Genomic DNA, 16,049 nt, shown 5'->3' with positions numbered 1-16,049 from the left:
CATGTGTCTCAAGTTCAGCAAGCATAGAACAAATCTTTTAAACTTTCGATACATTCAAAACTGAGGAATAGGCTCGGGCTATCTGCTCCATCAAAGTTGGTCTTCTGCTACAGAATGCTGTATGGCCAAATATACCTGGACTTGTAGTCTACAACTCTGCATGTTTCTGATTGTTTAATGCTTCAAACCTACAGCTCTCAATTATTGTCATTTTCACATAATCGGATGTTTTTGACCTTTGTTTATATAATATTGAAAATATGAAGTGAGTCATGACGTGTGACTTCCTTGGAAAAATATCCAACCAAAGTGTATACAGACATTCCGACATTCACTATTATAATAACATATATTAATATTACGCTCACTGCAGTTTTACTTTTTATTTGTACAACCCTAAATTAATCTCTTGATCTCTCCGCCTTATGTAACCACAACTTGAATATGTAACTAAAACTAAGTGTAATGTGCGTATGCATTAGTGTAACAGTTTTTAAACTGGAAAATGCCTTAAACTGGGACTAGCTGTTTTTTCCTGAGGTGATAAAAGGTGTGATTTTACATGGTAAAAACCACCTCTGGAAAATACCATGCCATCCTTGCTTCAAGTTCTTCCTGTTTGTTCCCCATAGTCCTTGCATTTGGGTATAGACATTTGTCATCTTAATCCTGTCTAGTTTTTAAATGTTTCATTTGATGGTACTTCCATCATGTCCCTTCCATAGTCTCTTAAATCTCACTTAGTAAGTTTCCTGAATTTTCCTTAATTGCATCCAGGCACTCCAAGTTATATCCCCTTGGGCATCTCTCTGAAAGTCCCTCTTTGAACTTCCCAAATATAGATTTATCCAGCTGTAATCTGAGACCTGCTTTGCTTTGACCTCACTGACTGAAGCTTGTGTGCCAGTTGCACCAGTTTACATCACTTTGCTAGCTTTTTGGTAGCTCTGTAGTTAGCAGAGAGAGCTTTAAACCCCTCCAATTCGTCTTTAAACACAAGAGAGAGAAAACAGTTACTCTGAAAAAAACAAAATGTCACATCCTCTCTTACTGATTTGACTTAAAACTGTCTGAAAATCTTTGGAAACCAATGAAAACATAAGGCAGGCTTGAGTTTGAGACATCTACAGGTGTTAGATCTACAACTTTATTCAGTCGTCTTCTCAGTCCCCCACAGTTTTGGTGGAGAGTCTTGGACCCTCTGTATTAAATGTTTGAGAGTCCAGTGCATGACAACTTGGATTGTAAACAGATCAAACTCCTAACCTCTCTGAAATGTATAGGTTTGGGGGAGCAGATTAAATGTGTGAATCTGTCAGCAATGGGATGCAAGAGATGCTAGCTGCAGGAGGGGGGATTAAGAAGTCCATTGGAGGAATGCGCTGAGACGTTCTCTGGAGCTTTCTCTCAGAAGGTATAGTGGCTGGGGTTAAAACAGCTGCAACTGACCTTTCGATGACTTTAGCGTGCTAAGTCAGGGATATAGTTCTCCCTTTACAGTGCTTGTGTGACAGAAATCAATAAACAACTAATGGCAGTGTGGGTTACACAACAATGGGTTACGTGCAATGCTGGCACTGTGCTCATTCATGCTAGGGCTGGTAGTAAAAGCTCCCCGAGGGATCTTACAGGAAGGCAGCCAACCCACTGGAGACTTTATACTTGCTTGACTGTTTATAATTGAAGGTAAAGAAGTTCAGGAAGTATTGTTTACCTTTTCCGAAGGAAGTGCTTTTTTTTTTGTGCCATGGCAAACTGCCAAGTTGATGCCAAGCCATACATCTTTCACTTTAATAAGCTGAACACACAGACACAGGAGGCTGGCTTTTCTGGTGTATTGGGAGAATGAATGGGCTAGGAGGGGAGAAGTCGTTTTTGTGTGTGCATGCCTGTGATGAGAGTGAGAGAATTGCATGCTCATGAATGAGCTGGATTGAAAACCCCGGACACACTGTCTTCTGTTTATCCACAAAACAGGTATAGCAAAGGCAACAGCAATATATGAACAGCCATCAGTTAGGAATCTCAGGCACGACTGATCTGCATTAGATTCAAGCCAGTGCCCTAGAGGTGAACAGCTCTGCATCCTATTAGTCTTCTGAGTTAACTATTTCCCTCCCCTCAGCTTTACTTTTTTCCCCCTATGCTCTCTCCTTGTTTTCTTTCTTTTCCCCTAGTCTGTGTGGTTTATTACCTTTTGCCTTATCTAGGTCACAAACTATCCACAGAAAAGGCTCTGTGACTGGAGGTCCTGTAAGGACACAACTCTGATATGCTTTGGCGACCATGAATTATGCAAGTTTTGTTGTGGTGGTGGTAACGGACTCATTACACAAGAGCTAACTCTGGTGGTCAGCAGTATTTCAGAGCTGGCGACCATCAGTGTGGATTAAAGGGCTGCCCTCCACAATTGTGTGTGTTTAATTTTGAAGGGGCATGATCTTGGCTCCCATTCAATATGTCTGCAGGGGAGCTTGGGGGAGCTTTCCCATCATTGTTCTGTCTACTTCTCTAATGCAGTTTTCTATTCTGTCAGCATTTACACTCCATTCACTTCAGTGCGCTCTATCCCCTGGAACCACCACATGGGGATGCTTCTATGTCCATGTTTTGTTTTTCAGGGCAACTGAAGAGTACAATGCTGTTGTTTTCAGAAGAGTCTGGCAATGAGTCTAAAAACACTTATTTGGTAACAGGAGCAGACTGGATTGGAGTAATAGCTGACATTGACGCGAAAGGCAGACTTCTCTTGACACTGTTCAGCGTAGGCTCTGTGGCTTATTGAGCTAGACTCTTCAGGAGTTCTGCAGGGAATCATTTGCCTAGTTTTGGGTCTTTGAATGCTTTCCTGGAAGCTCTCTGCAATGTTACTGTATTGATCTAAGCAAAGAGATTGGAAGTGAGATGTAACTGAAACCTTTCCCTCTCCCACAAAACTATACAGATAAATGACTGCTAAAGGGGTTGGCATGCACATTCTGTATGTTGCAGTTCCAGGTGCTACAGTTCTTCTTGCTTGAATTCCTTATTTATTCCTGTTTCCTAATCTTTTGCATTTGCATGTCATCTGCCAATTTTTTTGAATCCTTTATCAGTGTGAAAAATATATCCTTCCTCTCTGTGTGGCTTCTTTAATGTAGAAAAATCTCCTGGTTCATCTCATTTTCATCTTCTGATTGTAGTAAGATGACAGCTTTAAAGGACACTATCAACTTGAAAGTCACACTTGTGTCTGAAAATGAACTACCTACTCTAGTTACAGATAACCTTGGATAGCTATACTGGAAAGAAATTGATGAGAACAATCTCTTTTTTTTTTTTTTTTTTTTGTACAGGTAACACTGTGTATAATCAATTTCATTGTCCCTAGTGAGCATCTGTATACCATTATGCATCCATGCTATGTGCTGTGTTGGTATAATTTCATTAAAAAAATCATATCCCTAACCAAAATGTCTATAACTGTACAAGAATTGCGTATACGTCTGACCTTAGATTTTGCAGGAGCTGCCATATAAGTAATAGTATTATGTAATTAATCCTTTCCCTCTAGTGTGACATAAAAAATGTTACTTACCCAAGGTGAAGAGAACTTTTTTGACAAGTTAATAAACTTCCATTAGTCTCCATCTGGACAGGCAAATAGATTTTGTGCTTTAGCTGGTAAACTTTCGTGGCAAGTTTTCACAGCTGTATGGCAGTGTCAGGCTAGAAGAAGTCTTGTGGGTGGGGCAAACGTGACTTAAGTGCTCTGATTTTATAGAAACCTTTTAACAATCATGCTGTTTCCACAGTCACTTGTTCAGAATAGCTTTTATAATACAAAGAAATAAATACACTTCGTTTAAAAACAAAACAGATTCTTCTCTGACAGTAAAATTCTCTTACATCATCGCCACCTTTGGATTTTTTAAAGGCAACCTATAATGGAAAAAAATCAGTGCCCTTTTTCCTTGTTTGACTAATGAAGAAAATTCAAGGGTTTCTGCTTGTTTTTTTAATTTTAGAAATACCAGGCCTTGACTTTCCTGTGTTTGCTGGAGAAGTATTGTGTTCATGGGATACTGGAAGCTGAACAATTGTCGAGAAGAGCCTCTTAGTCAGAATGCTTAAAACTATTTTGTTTAACTCAAACATCTGACATACTTAAGAGGAAAGTTTTGTGAAAGAGTCAACATCCTTTTCAGTGGAGGGCTGGGAAAGCACTCTCAGTCATCTAGAGTACTTCAGCAAAAACAAGGAACACACAGATTTCTAAAATAAAAAGTAAGCGAGAACCTGTCTCGGGGTATGTGCCTTTTTACATAAACAAAGGGCAAAACCAAATGACGCCTACCACCACTAGCACCCCCCAATAAGTCAGTCTTGTTATTCAGTGAGTTCTGTTTGTTTTCCAGAGAAAATTGCTTAAGATTACAAAGCCACAGATGCAGCTGTCTGGCATGTGTCTCGGTAGAACTTTCTCTATCCAGTGAACCTGTTGCCAGGGAGGGAAAGAGGATAGTTTGCTTTATGGACATCTATATTACTGGTAAGAAGTGGAGGTTATTCTGGGGTTAGCCACTGGAGCTTAAACTGTAAACAGGTTGAGGCACTTACACAGATCTCTCCATAGATGTTAACTTGGCCTACTGAGTTTGTGGATTCTGTTCATTGCTAGCTTGGCTAAAAATGGCTCGATGTTCTTAACTGCTTCTGAGTAAATATAGCAGTTGACAGTTGTAGTGAATTAATGCACATGTTGAATCAACCTAAAATTTGATGTTCTTCCTATGCTAAACAGGAACCTGTACTTTTTAATGGAAGTCTTTAGTGCTATGGTAGGGGAGTGGGATTTCTGTGAAGGGAGTAGAGCAGGGGTCTCAAACACGCGGCCCGTGGGGTTGTTTTCTGCAGCCCGCGAGCTCCTCGCAGCCCCCCCCAGCATTTACCTAGAGCGGCTCCAGTCCGACGCGCACCGGGGGAAGGGCAGGCTCCCTGCCTGCCCTGCCCCCTGCCGCTCCGGGAAGCGGCCGGAACGTGGGGAAGGGGGGGCACAGGGCTCTGTGGGTTGCTCTTGCTTCAGGCAGCGCCGCCAGCAGTTCCCCGTTCCCGGCCAATGGGAGCTGCTGGGGGTGGTGCCTGAAGCAACAGCAAGACACAGACCCCTGTGCCCCTCCTCCCCCAGGTTCCGGCCACTTCCCGGAGCGGTGCGGGGACAGGCAGGCAGGTGGCCTGCCTCGCCCCCGGTGCGTGTCAGGCCGGAGCCCGCCCCCCGAGCCCCTCCTGCAGCCCGAGCCCCTGCTGTACCCCGCACCCCTCCTGCAGCCCAACCCCCTCCTGCACCCCACACCCCAACTCCCTGCCTTGAGCCCCACACCCCTCCTGCCCTCCCTGGGGGCAGGAAGGGGGCAGAGTTGGGGTGGGGATTTCAGGGAAGGGGTTGGAATGGGGGCAGGGCCTCAAGGAAGGGGTAGAGTGGGGGCGGGGTCAAGAGTGGTGGGGGAGGTGTCAGTAATGCGGCCCTCGGCCAATGTACTAGTCCTCATGTGGCCCTCGTGGTCATTTGAGTTTGAGACCCCTGGAGTAGAGGATCCAACACACAGCACGCACAGAGACTTTAAGAAAGTTCAAACTTTCTGCAGATTGACCTTGTCTGGTAGAGCTTGACAAAGTCTCTGATCCCAGGTGAATAATTTGTCTATCCAGACAGAAAGAACTTGCCTAGACAAGTAGCTTTGCAACCGCTCTCTAAAATTCTGCCAGTTCTGTAAATCCTGTTACCTCTGTAATAGAATCATAGTTATTCGTAGCTTGTCTTGTATTTCCCACTAGTTGCAGATGGGAATTGGGGTACAATAGAATAATAGCCAACTTTATAATAGGGTATTCAAGGGTTAATATATTGTATATTTTCAAAGCACTTCTCGCCCCAAAGGTTACAACAACAGCTTACAAGATGTTGACACATTTGTTGTGGAAAGCAACAACCACCTCAGCAACTAGTGTACTACACAACAGTATGCAAGGATGAAAATGGGTTGACTCAGAAAAGCAGGACAAAGCCCTCTTCTCTTAAAATGCCTTGGGATCCTTTGTGTCCACACAGACCAGACTGGAATTCCTGTTTTGTTTTGGTTTTTTTTTTGTAAGTCTTATCTGAAAGCTCCCCTGCACTCACGTTCTGTTAAGTTTTTAATGTTGCGGCTGGAGCATGTTTAGACTAATCTGTAAATGAAGGGATTTTAAATTCAGAAACAGTGGAACCATAAATTTCATGACCTGATGGAAGAAAATAATTGTGAGAATATGGCAGTTTGGAGAGTGTTCCATGGAGTCTGATTGGTACAAGTGTACGTTCTGGGGGCTGGACTTCACCCACAAAGACCAGCACATACAAGTCCTATCACCAGTAATTATGGCACTTTGGGGTGCTTGTTCCAATGGGTTGCAATAGTTCTGTGAATTATCATTTCCAAGTGTCACATGAGGTGAATTTTTCTTCGTACAAGAGCACATGGTCTCATTCAATCTTGTCAGCTTGGAGGTGGTTTCAGTGCTACTTACAAATGGGAAGAGATTCCCAAAGGAGGTCAGACAGTCTAGAAGGGAACATTGTACTGGAATGAGCTACCACTAGCTTATTCAAATGAATAAGTAACTCCCCTGTGAGCAAGCCAGGTATGATCTGAGTTTGCCACTTCCCTGCAAAGAAAGCACTGTTTTACAGATTAGTTGATCTCTGTAACTCATCAGCACTGGTGATGTCAGCATGTCTTTTTGACAACTTGGGAATCCCTTGTCCCTATCAATTGATTATTTTCTGCTTCTATAAGGGCACAGAGAGTGGCTCAAAGGGGCAGTAGCTGTGGCTAATATGATTGTGTTGAGTACCAGTAGCGTGCTTAGAATTGTCCAAACATAAGATGTTCCTGTCTCATAGAGTTTGCAATGAAGTAGTTTGTTCAATGAATAAGTGTCAGGCCATTGATGATAGGGGCTTAATGCAAATCTTTTTTCAGGTCTGGAACTCTAGCTTCAAATCAGTCTGGTCACAGTGCAGGGGTGCAGTTGAAACTTTTGAGTTGGGGGTCACTGTACTTTCTCTTGCTGGAAACAGTGATAAAAATGAAGGGATGTCTGTTTGTGTGTGGGGCAGCAGGAGATAAAGGGGGAAATGAAATAGCAATCTGAAGTACTGTTTGAAGCTTTAAAATGTAAATACAGAGGATAACATTTTGTCTGCCATTTTGAATATCTTACATACAACATATGGAAAGCCCCACTTTAAATGCTCTTTATGTGACTCTTGCTGCGCATCAGCAGCTCAGTAATACTTCTTGACCCTTAACTTTTTCACTCTGTCCAGGCCAACTTTCCAGTTGAGCCATGTGGAGCCAGAAGCCTTTGATCAGATCAGAGATGAACACCCAAATTCCCCATATTGGTGGCTGCATTGCTTTCAAGGAGGCATGTAGTCACCAGCACAAGGAATTCTGAGGTACTTTTGTGATGGGAAGTCTTGGTGTTGCTCTGTGGGAAATAATTTCTACCCACAAACATAAGGGATAATGGGGAGGCAACCCAGATGAGGCTTAAATGATTTTTAAGGGGCCATATAATAAATGTACGCACACTACTGCATCATAGCTTGATTTTTCCTTAGAACTGTGTGAATGGGAGCTTCTGCCTAGTCTCCCGTGGATTTTTGCCTACTGCACAACTTGCCATTGTTGGCAGTCTGTTTGTAAGAGGGAGTAGCAGGTCAGCAGGATTTGGAGGTGCACTAAAAGTGCTGTGTGGGAAAGCTGGCACAATGCCTGTCTACCACCACCTGGCAGCATGCACTATTGCTATCATTCAATATCTTGAACACCCTACTTGGATAATTGTACAAAAGGAGGCATCTGAATGAATGTTTGTGACACTTGTGACTGGGTTTCAACCTGTTTTATTTTTTGTTTAGGGTCATCCAGTAGCCGCCACCCAAACCAGGTGACGCCAAAGAAGAGTGGCCTGAAGAACGGGCAGATGAAGAGTAAAGACGATGAGTGTTTTGGAGATGACATTGAGGAAATCCCAGACACAGATTTTGATTTTGAAGGGAACCTGGCGCTTTTTGATAAGGCAGCAGTGTTTGAAGAGATTGACACTTACGAGAGGAGGAGTGGCACTCGCTCCAGGGGTACCCCCAACGAGAGGCCAGCGCGCTACCGGCATGACGAGAACATCCTGGAATCAGAGCCCGTCGTCTACAGACGGATCGTCGTACCCCAAAATACTAACAAGGAATTCTGCACCGGTATGCTGGTCTGTTTACTTCTGAGGATGCTTATTCCATGGCTCCTCCAGGAGATAACTGGGAAGTGTTCCCACAGGGGGCATCTGTCACCTTAGTGCAATAAGCACGGTTATTCGTTTACAGAGGCTTGGATCCATGCACTTTACCACAGTATTTACAGTATAACCCTCTTTATCTGCCATGTTTCAGACATTAAAAGCAATAAGGTAAAAGGGGATAAGCTTACAATAGGGAACAAGGCCAGGATTTGGAGAAAAGGAGTTACAGTGGAACAGAGTTGTGTTGTGAACTATCAGACTAGGTTCACATGACTTGTGATAATTGGAACCAAGGCTTAGCTGTCAGTAGCATGGAGAGCCTGTGTGGATTGATCCCTGGCTCCCGAGAGGGTTTGTCTCAGGATTCAGTACATGTGACCATCTTGGCACTTTTGGTATCTTGCTTGTGATATGAGGCAGTACAGTTCATGAGCTTCTGATGTCCTGCCTGGATTTGAATAGCATCTGCCAGTAAAGCTGCTAACATGCTTTATTGTTAAAAATTTGAAATCTAGTCAATTTCAAATGATGAGTTGAAAGTAGTTTCAGGTACTATATGTATTCCTGAATGTCCATGTCCAAATGTTGTAGTTTTACAGTTATTCTCTTTTTTTTAACTACTTTCGCCTGTTGCTGTGTGAAAGGTCCAGACAAACAGGAAACTGCATGTAGTGCTGTTAGATGCACAAAACACATTCTGATAACTAGGGAGATACATCCCGCTGCCTCTCCCCGCCCCCCATTCCATTTAAAGTAATCTTGGCTGTTACAAGAATGTAAAACTTGATTTTTAAGTGGTGATGTTCCTTTAACTTGAAGTTTTCATCATATAAAATCCTGTTGACAAACGTATTAATTCCTTAAGTGGCCCAAACAGTGCATCTCAATACTACCTGCAGCACTCCTACACTTTCCAGTCCTGTGCAGAGGTTAATAGCACAGTTTAATGCAAAGCATAGTATAAGCAGTCATTGTGCAAGTTTTCCCCAACTGTGTGAATGCACCCCTGCAATTCCAGTACCAATACCTTCCTAGCAGATAGCAATCTGTCAGACTGAGGGGTTAGTGATGTATGGGTCATTGAGTTATATTTGATTGCAGTAGTCATGAAATCTAAATATAGAAAATGTTTGTGTTAGACCAGGGGTGGGCAAACTTAACAGGGGGTTGGGTAGGGGGTGGGGTCCTGGGGATGATTAGGGACGGGGTCTCTGGAGGGGGCGGTCAGGGAACAAGGAACGGAGAGGCCAAAGCAAGTTCGATATAACGCGGTCTCACCTATAACCAAGGACCGCGTTATATCGGGGGAGAGGTGTATTAAATAGTTTCTTTCCCTTTTAGAGTGTACACACTTCAAAAATGTGCGAACAGAGTCTTCTATACCCTTAATTGATGCTTAGCTAAATGATACATAGTTATAATGTCTTAATCTTATTACCTCCAACCTCCTAATCATTCTTGTAGTTCTTCCTCTAGTACATTGGTATTTTTCGGGTAATGTGATTACCAGAACTGAACACAATATTCAGAGCCACCTAGACTATTACTTTCCTGTTGTTTGCCATGCCTTTGGAGGTGTGGCCCAAAATTTCATTGGCCTATCTTTGTTTTGCTACCGTGTTCCCCTCCAGATAAACTCTGTCCCCCTGAGTCTGAGTATTTGTTTGTAGTACTTTCTGATTGCATGTAGGGTCAGTTGTTGGGGATGAAGAGATTACATGCAATAGCAGTGTTAGGTGAGAGGTGCCCTGGCCTAAATCACTTCTTGCTGCTGGGAATGAGTCTGCCAAATCTTTGCCTAATATAAACAAGTGGAGGATGGAGGGAATTTTCTCATTGCCTGATCAAACTGCTGACACATCAGCTAGCCCTCACCTCTAGCATGAAACCAGTTAATCACAGAACTCAGTTTCAATCAACAAACTTATGTAAAAAAAAAAAAGCCTGAAATGAATGTGCTGGACCTTAGCCAAGAAATTGGATCAGAGTTTATTTTGGAGCTGTAATCTAATGTGAAAGTTAAGCAGCGAGTGTGTATAAGAGACATATAATCTAACGGCCTGAATTTGAAATTGACAAAGATTGGATAAACAGTTATTCTAACATACAGAGCGCCTAGTACAGGAGGTCATTGTTTCTTGTTGTGCCCTTTATTTCCTTCCTTATTTCTACTAAGATGTGTACAAACAAGACTAGTATTTATATTTGTTCTGGTGACATCTTTTAGTTCAACTAATGAGGTAAATTTCCCTTATCTTCTCTAAGAATTGCATCTCTTAGAAGGCTATATCTTCATAACCTAATACTCGAGGGAGAAGGGGGGGAGGGGTAAAAGAGAGCAAAGCCAGAGTATGGAAATGAAATCATCTTCTCAACTTGGCACTCTCCTACCTTGTCAAGTGGTTAGTATATTAAACTAAGTAATAACTGAAAAGGGATCAGAGCAGTAAATTAGTAAACACTGCTCTTTTTGTTGCAGTGTGTGGGGCAGGGGAGAGGCTAAGTGATTCCTGTCTGTATAGTTTCCATAACGTCTTAAAGTCTAGGATGGAAAGGACTCTATAAATCTAAGGGATGGATCATTCTGCAGGGTCAGCTAACTTTCTGATGAGTCTCCCATATGGAATTCTACATTTGTTTGCAAAAAAAGCTGTCACTATACAGTAGGAAAGCAGTCAGCCATTGAGTTCCCTGTTTGTGCTTACTAGGGCACATCTACAGTCCCCTCTTATGTACCAGGTCTTCCCATCTTCCTTCATAAAGTAACTTCCTTTGTGTTAGGTGGGGAAGTTTCCTTCCATTAGGGAAATGCTAATAGCTGCATGGTGAAAGCTCTTATAAACACTTGTGTGTTTGGCTATTGCTAACTCTGGGGAGCATTGGCATAAACTTGATTCTGGAGTTAGCAGGTCAACCCTCTTGATCTTGCTGCAAGAATGGTGGATTCAGTATCTTTGGCCTCTTCCCCTCTCTCTCGGCACAGATACAGAGTCTTTGTGGGTAATAACTGATTATCTATTTAAACGGTCGTGATTTCCTTTTGTTTAACTTGGTAACTTCCTTCTAACGATTAAAGGGTAGCAGCTGCTGGAGTAACAGGAAGGGAGGGAAGGTTCAGAGTGACAGGCCCCTCATTAGTGTCAATGGTACTGAAATCTATTATTTCTGGATATCTGTAACAAAGAGGAACCCGAGTCATCATCGTTTTCTCTCAAAAAGGCTCTATCTAAACTCATCAGTGAATCTCTAGTTGGGAAAGCAAACTTTCTAGTTATACAGGAAACAGCTACTTTTTAGTCATTTCTTTAATCTAGTCCTGTCTGTCTTGGATACTGATTGCTTTGTGAGAGCTCAGCATTGACTGACACAGTGATTGGTCTGTCTGATGAATGTAATAAGAACACAGTCACAGTTGCTGTGTTGATTGACAAGCAGTTAATGTCCATCTCTTGCCATGCCTGAAGGGGGAAAGCTCAGCCATTTGGGTGGGAATCCCTGCATGCTCCTGCATCTTACTCCAACACATGGCTCAGGGAATAACTTGGGAGTCTTTTGAAGTGGTATCATCACTGCAAAGATCAGGGGACTGGACAGCTGTGTGATGCCACTAATTCTTCAAAAGAAACTGTTGGTCTGTCAGTGCATTTTATTGCCCATTAAATAAGTTTATCTATATCAGGGGTAGGCAACCTATGACATGTGTGCCAAAGGCGGCACGCAAGCTGATTTTCAGTGGCACTCACACTGCCCGGGTCCTGGCCACCGTCTGGGGGGCTCTGCATTTTAATGAAGCTTCTTAAACATTTTAAAAACCTTATTTACTTTACATACAATAGTTTAGTTATATATTATAGACTTATAGAAAGAGACCTTCTAAAACATTAAAATGTATTACTGGCACGCGAAACCTTAAATCAGAGTGAATAAATGAAGACTCGGCACACCACTTCTGAAAGGTTGCCGACCCCTGATCTATATAATGGGGGTGGTTAAGCACTGGAATAAATTGCCTAGGGAAGTTGTGGAATCTCCATCATTGGAGATTTTTAAGAGCAGGTTAGACAAATACCTGTCAGAAATGGTCTGATAATACTTAGTCCTGCCATGAGGCAGGGGACTGGATTAGATGACCTCTCGAGGTCCCTTCCAGTCCTATGATTCTGTAATGAACACAAGGCTGGACAAATCCTAGTAGTCCACTGGGTTGCTTTGCTACAAATGGAAGTAATGTTTGGTAGCCCAACCGTTATTATAGTCAACTGTGTGTTTCAGATAAATAGTCTTAAGTAGACCCATGACTCCTAGATCTTTTATTGCCTTTGATTCAAAATCCAATACCCCGAAGGCTAGATGAAAGTGGCTGATGTTCCATTGTCAGTCCTGGTCTCTCTTCCACAGTTATGCTCACCTATCTTTTTTAAAAGGTTAATTCTATTAACCTGTCTCACTAAAGGAAAGGGGATGCTCTGAATCGAGCAACCTTCACCCAACAGAGAGGAGCTTTTGAGATTGTTAGGGCCCAGCTCTCCAAATGCTGTTCTCTTAGGGACTTGCAATATTTTATTCACTGGTTGTTCCCTGACCATTCATGTTCTGCTGCGTTTCTTCTTCATTTCTGCCCTCTTTGATTAGACAGCAGGTAAAATGAACAGATTGGGTTTTCTTCTTTGTCTCGTAAGTGACCATCTCTGTAGATTTTGGTTAAAGTGATTGTTTTGAAATGCAAAATATCCTGGCAGCTGTTTGCCTCTTGTATCTCGTAAACTGTTGAAGTGAGACCTAAAGGCAGTCAGATTGGCATCTGAGGTCAGAGGAGATGATGATGGACTTCCTGGGTTCTTCCACCTCCGCTCCCAAAACAAAGATGGTCAGTCTTGCAGAAAGAACACCAAGCATGGACATGGGTGTCATTTTGTGATTGTTAGCATGAAAATCTGATTAGTTCAATTCAAGGGGACTTTTTTGGCATGACAAGCTATACAAATATTGTCAAAGTATAAGAAAAAGACTGACTCTTGGGGTATCTTTTAGAGGCGTCTGTGCTGTGTTTTATTATAACTTGTGCTTTTATAGAGGCAATAGGATTTCTGTGGGGGGGACCAAGAATGATAGTGGTGAAGGGGTAGTATATTTTCTTGTAAGCTCTTCAGAAACGTAGCAGGAGCATTAGAGTTGGGAAGGCAGACTGCAAAACTGGGATCTGTTCCAGAGAAAAACGAACACCGAAGCCAGTATAGTGCTTATCAGTTCTTCGGTCATCACTTATTTGAATCCATCCCTGGGGCTCTGCATGTGAATTACCCCCCAAATACCCCTTGTGTTCCCCATTACACAATACTTAAAAAGAAAAGTTAAGTGTTGACAAAAAAAAAAAATCTGACTACCAAGAAAGCCTAGATGTCCTATTTATGAGAGCAAGAGGGAAGCAATTTGCCTGCTTTCTGCCGCTGCTGCCCATCTGGAGAACTGAAGTGGACCACGAATTTGAAGACCGCTGTCATGTCCCCCCTTAATCTCCTCTTTTCCAAATTAAACATACCCAGTTCCTTCAGCCTTTGCTCATATGGCTTGAATTCCATCCCTTTGATCATCTTTGTTGCTCACTTCTGGATCCTTTCCAGTTTCTCTATATCCTTTGTATACAGCGGTGGCCAAAAATTGGACACAGTACTCCAGCTGAGGCCTAACCAGTGCTGAATAGAGTGGTACTATCACCTCTGTTAATGCAACCCAAAATCGCATTTGCTTTTTTTGCAACAGCATCACATTAGCTATTTTCCAGTCACCTGATAAAGAGGCTGATTTGAATTATAGGTTATATACCACAGTTAGCTCTGCAATTTAATATCTGAGTTCCTTAAGAACTCGTGGGTGAATACCATCTGGTCCTGGTGACTTATTAGTGTTTAATTTATCAATTTGCTCCAAAACCTCTTCTATCAACACCTCAGTCTGGCAAAGTTCCTCAGATTTGTCACCTAAAAAGAATGGCTCAGGTGTGGGAATCTCCCTCACATCCATCTGAGATGGATGCAAAGATTTCCTTTAGCTTCTCCACAATGGCTTTGTCTTCCCGAGTGCTCCTTTAGCACCTCAATTGTCTAGTGGTCCCACTGATTTGTTTGTCAGGCGTCCTGCTTCTGATGTAGTTAAAAAGAGTTTTGCTGTTAATTTTTCTGCAGAATTTAAGCTTTAATTTGTAGAAGAATTAAGGTTTTCTTTAGCCCTTAAGGTTCTGAATCAAGTGTAAACCAATGTAGTACTGTCTTCCTGAGTCTACAGACAGATGTCTTAAGAGCCTTTGTCCATGTTCATAGCTTTACCAGCATCAGAATGAAATACAGACGCTGGTCAGTTTCACGTTTGCTACTCACAATCCTTGTGTCCTACATGAAACTGACAAGAATTATGCAGATTTCGTAAAGCTGCTCCTGCCTAGGAAAGCTGAGCAGCAGCAGAGGTGGAAACTGGAGCTATTCATGGTGGCAGAGGAACTAAAAATAGAAACTCTGGAGAAGGAATAGAACAAGACAAAACGCTCTCTCCATTGCAGTTGTCAGGAGGCTCTAGAAAGGGACAGAGAATTTCCCTGTGTGCCCCTTACTGCAGCCAAAAGGCTGTGGATTTTGGGGGTGGGGAAGAGACCACTCCTCTTTTGCTTTCCAAGAGCTATACTCTAGAGGGTGTGTGTGAAACTTCATATGTCAGACCTCTACTAGGTAGCGCCCAGGAACAGCACTCTGGTAGCAATCCCATCACCCTTCTCAGCGGTTGAGTAGTGGGGGATGGGTAGTAGGACTTCTTCTCATCTGGACATTGCTCCTGGACCTTGCTTTTTAAAGCCACCATCATTTCTTGTATGTACTTCTGATTAGTGAGCTTAGTCCTTTTGGTAGTGGATGTCAGGTTTTTTGCAGCCCTGTGTATCCTCTGCGTATGCTGTGTGGTATAGTAATTGATTTGAATGGGTAACTTGTTCATAGGTCTGTGCCAAGTATGGAGTGTACTTTAGAAATTATTTCTACATTCCTTGGGTTAATGAGGATTTAGTGCTGCTGTGCGTGTCATGGAATAGTTAATTATATCTGCCTTTTTTCATGGGCAGCTGTAAAATATATATTAATATTAAGGCCTAAGCTGACCTATTTTATTACCTTCATTACTGAACAGTAAAGATCCACCTTCCAACCCAAACATAATTAAGCTTGGCTGGAGTTCAGTTCTGGTTGCAGTAGTGTTATTGTTTGCGGGTTTACACGCTACCTCCTTGATTGCTTTCCTTGGAGTTTGTTTACCTCGTCAGCTTGTTTTAGATAAACCAGCCTGACTGGTTGGACCTTGCGTGAGTGCTAAGAAGGGAAATTTTCTTGGTGCTTGCATGCTCCTGTGAAAGAGCAATTAGGACAAAGTGTGATACTGGCTCAGGTCTTGCTGTTTGCATGCTATGATACTGTGTAATCTTACCGTACCTTTCTGTCAACTCCAAGTAATGTCCCTTGCATTAACCCATTAAGGGTATGTCTACACAGCAATAAAAACCCCACATCACTGAGGCTCAGAGCCCACTTCAGTTGACTCAGGCTCATGGAGCTCAGGCTGGAGAGATAAAAATTGCAGTGTAGATGCCGGGCTGGAGCCCAGGCTCTGAGAACCTTCCCCCTTGGAGGATCTCAGAGCCCGCGTTCCAGCCCAAGCCTTAATGTCTTCACTGCGATTTTTAACCCTGTGAG

The 16,049-nt window shown here is 42.7% G+C and overlaps 1 protein-coding gene across 1 annotated transcript in view; it reads left to right on the top strand.

Moving 5' to 3' along the window:
- The window catches only part of EDC3 (enhancer of mRNA decapping 3), a 46,058-nt gene that overhangs the window by 16,203 nt on the left and 13,806 nt on the right, over nucleotides 1-16,049 (top strand). The window contains exon 3 of the mRNA XM_024210315.3: nucleotides 7,946-8,281. Coding sequence (XP_024066083.1) covers nucleotides 7,946-8,281 — 336 coding nt within the window. The remainder of the gene's footprint in view (nucleotides 1-7,945; nucleotides 8,282-16,049) is intronic.

Source organism: Terrapene carolina, unplaced genomic scaffold (genome assembly GCF_002925995.2).
Source record: "Terrapene carolina triunguis isolate 2854851 unplaced genomic scaffold, T_m_triunguis-2.0 Scaffold67, whole genome shotgun sequence".
Taxonomy (NCBI): Eukaryota; Metazoa; Chordata; order Testudines; family Emydidae; genus Terrapene; species Terrapene triunguis.
This window is presented reverse-complemented; position numbering and strand designations above follow the sequence as displayed.